The sequence below is a fragment of the Lytechinus pictus genome, chromosome 7, assembly GCF_037042905.1.
Source record: "Lytechinus pictus isolate F3 Inbred chromosome 7, Lp3.0, whole genome shotgun sequence".
Classification (NCBI taxonomy): Eukaryota; Metazoa; Echinodermata; class Echinoidea; order Temnopleuroida; family Toxopneustidae; genus Lytechinus; species Lytechinus pictus.
This window is the reverse complement of record NC_087251.1, coordinates 36,019,099-36,031,743: the sequence shown is the minus strand read 5'-3', so window position 1 is coordinate 36,031,743 and position 12,645 is coordinate 36,019,099. Positions and strand designations below refer to the sequence as shown.

The 12,645-nt window shown below is 33.9% G+C and overlaps 1 protein-coding gene across 2 annotated transcripts in view; it reads right to left on the bottom strand.

The window, feature by feature from the left end:
- Positions 1 to 5,444: 5,444 nt before the first annotated feature.
- Positions 5,445 to 12,645, bottom strand: part of LOC129264497 (protein phosphatase 1 regulatory subunit 21-like) — a 34,517-nt gene continuing 27,316 nt past the window's right edge. The window contains exons 16-17 of one of the 2 annotated variants that reach the window (XM_064102591.1): positions 9,880 to 10,011; positions 5,445 to 6,223 (exon numbers count right to left, since the gene is read on the bottom strand). In XM_064102591.1, the coding sequence (XP_063958661.1) occupies positions 5,993 to 6,223; positions 9,880 to 10,011 (363 nt within the window). In that variant the 3' untranslated portion in view covers positions 5,445 to 5,992. The remainder of the gene's footprint in view (positions 6,224 to 9,879; positions 10,012 to 12,645) is intronic. The other variant, XM_064102592.1, reaches the window with a different exon arrangement.

Below are 12,645 nucleotides of genomic sequence, written 5' to 3'. Positions count from 1 at the left end.
GAGCTGCCTCTTTGTCCAACAGTCAAACCATTTCAAATCGCAATTACAGATAAACAATTTTCTAAAAACTAATTTATAGTTAATGGGTATAGTTAATGGGTAACTTCATACAATAGCATCACCCTAAGAGGATCAAATAGTGAAATAAAATTATGATGGCATATATTTCTTTGCAAGTTATATTTTCTGAAATACATGTAAAATAATGGCATACAGTTTTTGCTGGAAATACGCTCTGAAATATAACCGAGACAATGGCTTATTATGTTTCCCAATAAGGGCAACCCTTGCAATGTCAAGAAGGCTATGCACAAGTACACGAGGTGATGTGCATTTCAAGCAGTTTATACACTCATGATACACTTGACTGCCTTGGTGAAGGTCATCATTAAAGAGTCTGTAACCTTCAGAGCTCAAGCCCATCATCAAATACATTAAACCATCGACCTATTAACACACTTTACCCTTATCACTCTGGGGCTTTTGACACAGATATTAGTTTCATCAGGGGTTCTTAACTTGATGAAGCCTAAATTGAAACATGGAGATGACGACGCAGCCTTGCGCTTGACGATGCAAAGAACATTAATACCCATTTACGTAGAATTTCTCCTTGATCGCTTATCCTACGTAGGTAATAATGCAGGCTGGGAAGTCACGGTACTTTTAAACAATAGTCAGAGGAGACATTCTAGCGACAGACCATGTATGGGCTTAAGAAACAGGCATTCACTCTAGTTTTTTACTGGAACGACGACCCAGAAACATGCTTCATGTAATTGATCAACCGAACATGGAAAGTCAGAGAGATTAATTTAGATTGCATCTGACGGACAACAGAAAGAGAGAAAGAGAGAGGAAGAGGAAAGATGGACAGGGGGGAGAGAGAGAGAGGTACATGTAGGCAGAGACATTGATTGAAATGAATCATCGCATGAGGGGTGGCGGTGGTCAGACATTCACATTCTCGATTATATCAACTCCATTATACTTCAGTTAGAAGACATTGAGCACATGCACATTAAGGAGAAGTTCACCCTGACAAGAAGTTAATTGTAAAAATAGCAACAAAAAATTTAATAAATAACAAAATATTGGTGATGGTTTGAGAAAAATCCATCAAAGTTTAAAAAGGTATTTAAGTTTTTTATTTGTGACATATCATGTAGTAAAAAAAATTGTCATTTTCTCAACAAATTGAAAATGGTTTTTATACCTTCAGTAAATCTTATCAACAAATAAATCATTTTACACCCACACCTGAAGAAACAAATATTTAGTCATCACAAACCATTAAAAATTGAAATCTATTCATTTTATGTTATATAACATATGGGGCAGCTGCTTGAATATGATGTCACCAATCAAACACTTTAAATTCTAATAACTTTCTTAATCTTTGAAGGATTTCCTCAAACCTTCAACAATGTTTTTGTATTTTTCCAATATACTTTTTGTCAGGGTGAACTTCCCGTTTAATGAAGATGCGTCAACATTTCAATTCACAGAAGAGAAACAACACAATATTGTTTGGGTGCATGTGTAGAGACATCCAAAGTTAGCCAGTCAGACTGCAGGTCCCAAGAAAGTGGCTTCTTTCATCCAAGTGATATTCATGACTTGAGATGTTTTGCATATTTAATGATCTTGATGCGGACCAAAACACCTCTTTTCATTCGGTCATTGCTTTTCTAATTGTGCATCGAATTTCATGAATTTGGTACCATTGTAAAAAAGAAGAATCATTCTTTTACGTCATGTGTTTGGATTTATTCAAAGATTTTGTAATATAGGTTAAAATTTTGATCCAAAATATGCTACAAAATAAATATTTTTACCTGATAAAAGCTGCTATTTTCACACTTTATTTTTGTTTGAGCCCAAATGATTTTTATATCATGATAAAGCTGAATATGTATGCTTTGAAATGATATAGGTTTCAAAATAAGAATTGGTTTAATCGGGTCAAGATCACACTTTTCATTTGCCAAGTACATAAAGCAGCTTGAAAACAAGAATACTGCACTATGATTGGTCAAAAAGACCACACAATGGCAAATTCCAACGGTTCCAGTGCCTGGGTTCGTGGGAAGCTCACCCCTCCCTATGTGGTAATCTCCTCAAATACCCCGCGCTTGTTGTTCTGTGAACCTTATCCAGCCAATCAGAACTCTGGATTTCATGCAAGTACAAAATTTCAGAAATCTCGTCTTGTACCTTGGTGGGAAAAGTGTGATCTTGACCCGATTAAAAGGTGCCGCATATCAAGAGTGGCATTGTGAGAAAGTACAGAAGTTCAGCTTTATTGGGATATAGATATCATTGAGGCTCAAAATAAAAAAGTTTTGCACAATTTGCAAAAGAAAACAGAGGAAGAAAATTCAGTTTTGAGGCACATTTTCAGGCCAGAAATTTACTTATTTAACAAAATATTGTATACAAAATAAATGACCAATATGAAAGAGTAACTTTTACTCTATCTGATGGTGCAATAATATTTCATTTAACTTGAGGTTAAAACAGGTAAATTCTTAGAGAAAGAAAATCTCTCGAATCACGAGATTTTGCAAGGAGGAGGATTCAGCCACGAGATGATTTGGATGAATCTGGCCTTTTTGCTCATTAGCATAGGGACCTGCGGTCTGACTGTAGCCCCCTTCATAATACACCATGCAGACCCCTTTCACACGATACCATGCTGGGTTGACCTAATTATTCATTAGCTTGAAAATAATGAATGAAAAACAACCAACAGCACAATGATGAATCAAGGAACAATTTCTTACCCAATAACAAGGGGAGCATTTCATGCAACGAAATAGTCAGCGATTTTCCCCTGACTATTGTTATAAGCTACTGAAATTCTTGCATATGATTGGCTCAGAGAAAAATTGTCAGTGAAAATCACAGACTATTTGTTTCATTTATTAATGCTCTTAAGTCCTACAAGATCTGTTTTCAAATTTTATTTTTAAAGGGCAAAGTTTACCCAGACTGCTCCTCATTTACTTGTAACATAGAGGTGCAATTATCTGTGGATCATTTACAAACTTCTATAATATACTATACTATTTTCAATTATTCTCAAAGTATTTCCTACAACTGATCCACCTTAATTCTGCCACCCCCTACAAGTATAACAAATGAGCATTGTTAATGACTTATTGCAGCATTTTTTTCAAGGCATGCTCTGGCATCTTCCACTTCAAAGTAGGGTGATCATCCGATCCCAAACATCCAGTACAAGCTAATTCAAGATGAAGTGTGTTAACTGTTATGCAAAAAATGCAATCTTTAACCACGGTCATTAAATGTTCCATTACAAAAACAAAATACCTCACAAGAGACCATATATTCTTCATTTAAGGCCATTTGATCATTGATTAACCATGGTGGAGCTAAGCAAACGAGCTCTATATTCTCATCACGCACACTTCTTCAGACTTATGACCATGATATTGTCTGACAAACCTCATTAGACCGCTTGTTATTTGTCTGCAAATGGCATTTATAGAAACTTGGACTCATTAGGCGGTTTTTGAGTGTTTCCTTGTCTCTGCGTTACATCACCTGTAGCTTATGTCTTTCCTATGTCTGGGCGCCAGATTACTTTCATTTTCAATATCAGTTCAGCTAACCACATCTCTGGATTATTCCATTCTTACAAGATGTATGAGTGGATGTGATGATTAATAAATCTTGCATTGTTCTTCAATTCAACACCCCTATGATCAGAATGGTACAACCTATTACTTATGTATCATCAGACACCTACGCAGTGTAAGGAAGCATTTTCATGAAGAGTTTTGTCATTGGTTTTCACTCACTCATTTTCTCTCAGCCAATCAGATGCAAGGAATTCAGTAGCTTATAACACATGTCAGTGAAAATCTCTAGCTGTTGGAAATGCTCCCCAAGTTTCCAGCAATTGTTTGTGTCTGGAGGACTTCCCGACATTGGGGATAATATCATTTCAGAAGGTCACCTTGAACATGATGAGAAATAATTCATGGAATCCATGACAAATCATGTGACCTTTGAAAAACCATGTAAAATCATGTGATTTCCTGGAATGCTTGACACTGAATTATGTCTCAAACGGATCAATGAAGAGCTATATTCACCATCAAATTACAATATCTGATTTTAATTTCTTGCTCATATGAATATGTAAAAGCAATGAAGCTACAAGCACTTTTAAGTAATATTAACCATAGATGAATTACATCATAAACTTATGAATAGTGTGTGTTTTTATGACAATTTTGGGCCAACTTTTTGTTTAGAGTTGTTCTTAAATTCAAAGCCTTTCAATGAATTCGTGTTTCAGATGCATTTTGTCAAATACCTGATGCAAGTCATTCTTTATAATAATTTAAAAAAAAGTATATGGAAATAAGAATACAATCCTTTACAATACCGGTAATGCAAGAATAAAAAAGAATAGGTTTAGATTTAACTTTGGAAAGACTGGTACATTTGGATAGTATATGTTTGAATGAATGATGTTTTAGAAGGGATATCTTTCCCTCTTTACAAGTGTATTATATTCCTCTGCTGTGCGGCTAAATCCAGGATAATATTCTCAAAGTCCTTTGGAAGTGCATAGCATCATTATATCAAAATGTGATATGTACTAAACATTAACTGGGCTATTACTATCAGGCAGTTCTGATGGTTTCGACTACACATGCAACATTCTACAGAGTATTCTTTTCGACAAATTGTTGCAATTAAAACACTGATTACTTGTTCATTGTCTCTATTGACTGGCATTCAGCACATGATGTTCACATCCTACATCAGTCATTTAAGTTAAATACACATCCACTCAACAACAACAAAGTCACTCATGAATACAGACAACCTCAGACAAAGTCCTTCGTAAAACGCTGCTCCCTCGGAGTCTCTTTATAGCAGTATTTCTAGAATAATTTAAATACAATCATTGGAATAAAATTTACATACAAAATTGATAAGGAAGGTGGGGAGGGGGGGTATAAAGTGAAATAACAATGACTTGAACTACGTAATTTGCATTATCTGATATACATGCCTGCACGCTGTCGCTAGATTACTTAGGGCAACTGCATACTGTACAGCTGGTCTACGACCTGTTTTGGGAACAATGGGATTTCAAACATTTTCTAATAATAACTATTAGAATACTTCTACTGAAGTGTTTAATAATTACAAGTCTTTAGTTCGCAGTAATGGCCAAATAGGCTAATAATCGTAGCTAATCGTATGATTGCTGTGACACCATTATGATTCTTATCTCAATTTACTTTTATAATTACGAAGAGAGATGAAATGGTAATTAATTCTTATTAAGTATTCATTGGATGATTCAGAATTTTTGCCTCCTCTTCGCTCCATGATTCAATCTTCCCATCAATTGTTATAACGTTTTATTGAAAATTCAGGTAGTAGGCTAATCATACGGTGTGGGGGGGGGGGGTGATTTAAAAACTGATCATGCCAAATAGATCTATCAAGATTTGAAATTTTCAAACTGTAAAAAGAAATAATAATAATTTCATATTTAAACAAAATTCAAGGATTAATCAGTGACGAAATTGATTTTTTTTCCAAAGTTTAGTTTATGTAAACCAAAACACGATTCATTGCTTATAGACAGTCAACAAACAATCATGTAGTTTTAATTGTAATACAAATGAAATATCATCATTCATCCATATACACATATACACACACATATAATTGCAATTCCTGCCAAACAGGAACATTATAAAACATACTCTGTATATAAGTGGGGACACACTCCCCTCTGCATCATTGTGTACGACAATTCACTAGTAGGCGGGACTTTAGGGTGCATACAAATGCATGATTTGGGCCATTTTCAAAAGTACTTTGGCACCACCTACCTTAGATTTGCAGCTATTTGAGAGTTCACAAAAATAGGGACCATTCCAGTTTTTAGTGATGTCCTCAGTGTGATAGTGGAGTGTCACAATTTTGTCCCCGATTACAGGGTGATTATAAGTAGGCACATACACACATATACACACACACACACACACACATTACTAATGTATTGACATACCTCTGCGCTGAAGTTGACTCCTTTACTGTCGCAAATCTGTTGATGTGTAGTTAGTTCTGATAGTCTAGATGTGTAATGGCTCTTGATCATATTCTCCCGAGATGTTTCGTCACTGCCACCGAAATCCATCGCTAATTTATCAGCTCTTCCAAGCTATAAGGTCAAAATCAGACAGGAAAATAATACAATTTTATTAATAACTGATGCAGTTTCAAAATTCCACAAAATTACAGAAATCTGATAAAGAATTTTTCCATTAAAAGCAAAATGGAATTAGAAAATCCATTTGTTATTGATAACAAATATTGTGGAATGGGGTGCATATTTCCTGATTTCTGGTAGTCTATGTCTCTACTATTAATATAAGCAGTATAAAATCAGTGTAGAATTAATTTTGTTGTAGTTGTAGTGCACTCATATTTTCTAGGGGAATTGTAATAAATAATTCAATGAATCTCGTATCATTGTTAAGTCAAATGTTTGAATTTCATATTGTGACTTTTATTATCAAAATTGCATTGCAGTAGAACACACAGTTTGGGGGCAGGATTCAGAAATATGATCTTTGATCAGAAAATACAAAGGCCAATGTAATTACTTAATTAAGAGCATATTGAGATAAGGTAGAACAGTTTATTTGACATTTAGGTTTCCTTTACTCTGTTAAATTTATTCAGTTTAGCTATGCACATTCAGCCTTGTTTACAGTTTAGTTATGTTGTCATCCATTTCAATTGAATTTCACCCGACTTCTTTGTCATTTCTTTCCAATTTGGGACTACAAAATAAATAGACAGGCATTTTTCAGGATTTTTTTGTGATCTTCATTTGCTCATTACTTTGTAATTATATATTTTCCTGAAAAAATGTTTTCACTTATTCATATCTTTTATCATTCATAATTCCATATAAGTTTTGTTCAATTCTGTGAACTTTTTATTTTCTCTTGTAACTAGTACAAGAGTTTAACTTTAAGCTTCTTTTTATTGGTTAAAGGTAAAAGATAGTAGTTGCAAGAAACTATTATTTCATGAGAAAGTCTTTAAAGGAGAAATATATTGATTATGAATATGGCCTTATTATATATCAGTGGAAAGGTCATGATGTGGGGATTATCATTTGGTCATTCAAAAATAACGAAAGTAATACATAAGGTGGAAATCGCCAATTAAAAAGCGCTAAAATGCCTGTCCGAAATACGCCTCCCATCGGTCTCTGAATTGACTCGAATTTGATGACGTGTATGAGTGTACATGAGATGTGATTGGCTCTCCCACGTCAAGCTCCATTGCATGCAAAACCTGTTGCGAGGGTACGTTTTCTCCACTGTCACTGCATACTTCGATCACGAAATGAAAGAAAACCCAGAAGTTTATCTAGATTTTGGATTTTCAAATTGATGATTTTGAAGATAAAGAGAATGATGATGAAGTTTCTAGCTCTAGTGACGTGGATGGAGGAAAATAAGGGGTCAAAATAAATCCATGAAAATGAATTCCAGCCTGACCATCCAGACAGAGTCTCTTCCCTCGGTCAATAAAATTTACTCTATAGAAGGAAAATAATGATATAACTGTACTTACAAACAAGTGAATATATCTGAATCTGAAGGCAAATCAACTCAACAAATAGCAGCAGACGATATGCACTGACGATAAACTTCACGTGGCTGGGATAAATTGTCACTCGTTCTGTTAGATATAATTTCTATCTCATAATTTTGACAAAATTACGAAACTCGGGGAACTATTTATCTATATAAAATATAGTAACACCTCGTACTATTTTTAAATTACGATAAAACCTTTTTTGAAGCAAAAAGTTGAGGTAAATTAAAATTAGATGTAAAATATCATCCCACATGCGTAGCTCGTATGTGATTGTAAACAAACCATCACAAACACACATTGCTTGCTCGCCTTGGCTGAGAGAGTTAGATGCACGTGTTGCACAGCTCTCAATCGGCATTTTGGATGGTTTGTTTACAATCACATACGAGCTACGCATGTGGGATGATCTTTTACATCTAATTTTAATTTACCTCAACTTTTTGCTTCAAAAAAGGTTTTATCGTAATTTAAAAATAGTACGAGGTGTTACTACATTTTTATATAGATAAATAATTCCCCGAGTTTCGTAATTTTGTCAAAATAATGAGGTAGAAATTATACCTAACGAGTGAAAATTTATCCCAGCCACGTGAAGTTTATCGTCAGTGCATATCGTCTGCTGCTATTCGTTGAGTTGATTTGCCTTCAGATTCGGATATATTCACTGTTTGTAAGTACAGTTATATCATTATTTTCCTTCTTTAGAGTAAATTTTATTACCAGAGGGAAGAGACTCTGTCTGGATGGTCAGGCTGGAATTCATTTTCATGGATTTATTTTGGCCCGCGGTATGTGCAGCTAGCACTAGCAGCTGCATGAGTTGGTAGCGAATAGGCATGCAAGTTGAATTGTCCGACTCATCATCATAGGCGTAATTCCCCTAATTTACCTCCATCCACGTCACTAGAGCTAGAAACTTCATCATCATTCTCTTTATCTTCAAAATCATCAATTTGAAAATCCAAAATCTAGATAAACTTCTGGGTTTTCTTTCATTTCGTGATCGAAGTATTCAGTGACAGTGTGGAGAAAACGTACCCTCGCAACAGGTTTCGCATGCAAGTGGAGCTTGACGTGGGAGAGCCAATCACGTCTCTCGCACACTTGTACACGTCATAAAAAAAACCCAATTTCGCGGACGTAATTGTGCGTGTTTGAAGCATTCAGAGAGAGAACTTTAAACTATCAATTAAGTGAGTTTCATCGGCCTCCATGATAAATGATGTACACCGTCGTGTTCTTCTTATTTTCCCCTTTAATTTGATATATAATTCTTCATTTTTATGATTTTCAATATATTTCTACTTTAAAATCAAGGTTAATTAACAAAATATCATTATATATCTAGATCTGGTACATTAAAGTAAACTTATCTTTGGGAAATCATTAAATCTTAGCTCAAAACCGATAATTCAGATGATCACTAACACAGAAAAGCATATGTGAGACAAGGTATTAATATTGCTCGGAAAATACCTGAAATCTGATGGAATTCCGTGCTTATTATGCTGATTTCTCAGCAATTACGCATTTTCTTCCAGAGCCACTTGGCACATATTTTTTATACATACATACACACACTTGGGTAGTAATTTAATTGGATTCTGTTCGAACTCATTTTGGGATCATTACCACAACTGGTATTTATATTTAATACAATTTTGGTATTTATATCAGAGCACTTCTGTGCTCTGATACATAAAAGACACAACCAATTGTACAATTAAGCATAACTGCAAGTCTACTGCATACCCTATATAAAAAGTTACAGTCAATTATAAATATCAAGCCTTTCTCTTTCATATTTGACCCCAAACATAAAGAGATATGCTTGATATTTATAATTGATTGTAACTCTTTATAAAGGGTATGCTGTAGACTTGCAGTTATGCTAAATGTGGCAGAGTAGCCTTTTTTTATAATAAACAAATGAACTACCAAACTTCATCAAGCGGAGTCCCAATTATTTTACATCGATCTGCTGGGTTTGTTCCTGTGAAATTATTTCTTCTGCCATTGATTGATGCATAACTGTACTTCTTCCTCATCTTCAGTTCAAATATTTTGTGGTTCTCCCTTACATACAAGTATCTATGTATTTCTAAATCCAACAATAATAATGACAACATCAGAACATTTAAAACTACAAGGTAAATGTCTGTTACATTTATCATGGACCAACTATGCATATATACATACCATGGAAGTATCTTGGACAATGTCATTTGGTTTGGAAGCTGACGTTGAGGGCGGAATCTTATCTTGAGAAAGTGACTGTCTGATGGTTGGTCCTCCCTGGCCTTTGAGGGCTCCTTCCAATTCAGTAGATTTCTAGAGAGACAGAAAGATGGTTAAAGATTTGACAAAAATGCGAAGAAATATGAAGACTTTACAAAGAAATTTAATGAAACAGAGAAAAGGATCAATAAACACAGACAAAATTCATATGGCTACAGTGAAAATTTGTCCATGATAGATAAATCTCCAACATTTATGAAACACACGCAAAAGTAATCATATATTTGAATTTATTGTCATTCAATTAAATCCGACTGAATCATTACTGGGAGTCACAGAATGAACTCTAGTCTTTTGTCAAAATCAGTTGACAAGCAATTTTATTTTTATGCAGTAATGATGCATTTTTATGACACTAAGACAAGAAGAGTAATGCTACTGATTTCATCCTGACAATATTAGGTTTAAAATGTTTCTCATCATCACCATCTTTATAAAATCGCAGGAAAATACAACCCAATTTACAAAAAGCACTATAAAAGAGATTTCTCTTTTATACTATATATTACACTTCACTTATAGGTAGAAAATTCATTGTTAAAATGGAAGAAATAAGTATCCCCAGAGCATTAAAAACAACAAACATTACGTAACCAAATGCCTGTTATAATTGAAAAGATGATTGAATAAAGATTCCATTCAGTTTAGTCTGGAATATATTTAGTGCAGTATCACTCCCAGTCTAAAGAAATACAACAAGACAGCATTTATACAGTCAAGGTAGCTAGATATTAACAAAAAATGCTTACAAAAATGGAGGGGAAAGGGCACTCCATTTTATACAAGGATATAAATGATAAATGCTGAGAAAAATGAGGGCCTTACACAAAATATGGTATATGGAAGAGGGCTGCTATTGTTGAAAACTTATTTGTTTTTGGAGCCAGAAAATATCTAAATTTGGGGTCTGATTTTGAAATTAATATAATTTTAATTTTATAATTGCTGTAAAAATTTTGGTCAGTACACCAAATGATCTGATCCAAACAAAATTATGTACAAAATTGATTATTAAGGACACAGAAAGGAATGAAATGGAAGGTACAAATTAGCAGGGTTGTAATAAAAAACGTTTTTTATTAAAAAAAACAAATAAAACGTTTTTTATTGTTTTAAAACGTTTTAAATCGTTTAAAAACGTTTTTTTTCCAACGAATGATGCAATTTTCTGTAAATCAATTAAACTATACACTAAATACAGTATGATTTAAGCTCTTGATGTTTTAAATAAGAGATGACCACAATTTTGTTAATGAATTTCCAACAGAAAAGTTCATATTTCCCCCAAAATTACTAAATCATGGAAATTGAATGCCTACAAAAAAAGAACACAGTAATTTGACATTTTATTCCTAATCCATGAACATATACATGTCGCCCCGAGGTATACTGAGTCTTGTCAATCGAGGGGGGGGGGGCAAGGAGAATTTGCACAATGGAATAAATTTACGTACATGGGGTTTCAAAGCTTAATTTCATTACTGGTAAATCAATATGCTTTATTTCATTTGAATCAATTATACCAATTTTAGTGCATGAAATACAAATTCAATTCAAATCTATAAATAAAGCCCTTGAACTACTTATTTTTTCAATTCAGGAATTCTGATCAAATTTATATTAAAAAAACAATCAGTAGGCCTATAGAATGTTTTTTAACCCTAATAAGACTGGGGGGGGGGGGCCTGACCTCGTCATTTTTTACGATAAATCCACTGCGAATTTTTTTTACCGCGTCACAGACTTTCCTTTTTCGAGTCTCACGCAACTTTTGAGACCAAAATAAATTGCGACCCCCTGGTATGCGGTTCCGAAATTATGCAACATTTTGTAAGTGCATGCAGACCCAAAATTGCTCCAAAAAATGTGAATTTGTATACAAATGAAATACAAATATAATTCATAAATGTGCCATTATTTTTCCTTTTACTGATTAAAATCAATTAATTTCACCTTGTTTGTGGTCAAAATATAGTCCCTGACTATTTCCATTGAAAAAACAATAAAATAAATGTGATGTTGAAATTTTTTTAAAGAACATTTTCATCAGAATCCTATAAAGAGTCTGTGAACCAAAAATGATAATTTCAGGGGCATTTTTTAACTAATTAGAGCAAACTTGATTTTACGCATAAATTAGCAATCGGAGATTTATGCAAAATTTGATTTATAGTTTTTTAGATTATGCCATGGGTAATGCGTGAGCCAATTTTCGTTGTGATCCCGCGATCGACGGCCCAGATCATAAGGGGCCCCCCGCCCTTAGTCTTCTTAGGAAACGAAATAGCCCAGTCTATTTAATGTTTTTTTTTTACTTTTTTATATTTCTTATGTACAGATTTTTAAATCTTTTTTATTACTAATATAAATTTTTGGCAATTTTCCAATCATTAACAATAAGTAAAAATAATGATACAGATACAAATTTTGGCAAGAACTCACATTGGGTTTATACATAAAATCACGTTTTTAAGCAATTCGGGATCTGATAATATGCACTTGTGGTGTATATCATAACTGCATACCCATGCATGCATCCCCAAAAATAGTCTTGAACGATATGGCGTGGCCCTGTCGTGTATATGGATTTATCTTAGAAATTTTTAGGGGGCCATTAAGGTCCCCTGGAATTGTTAGAGTTAAGGTATGCTAGCTGATTATCTTATA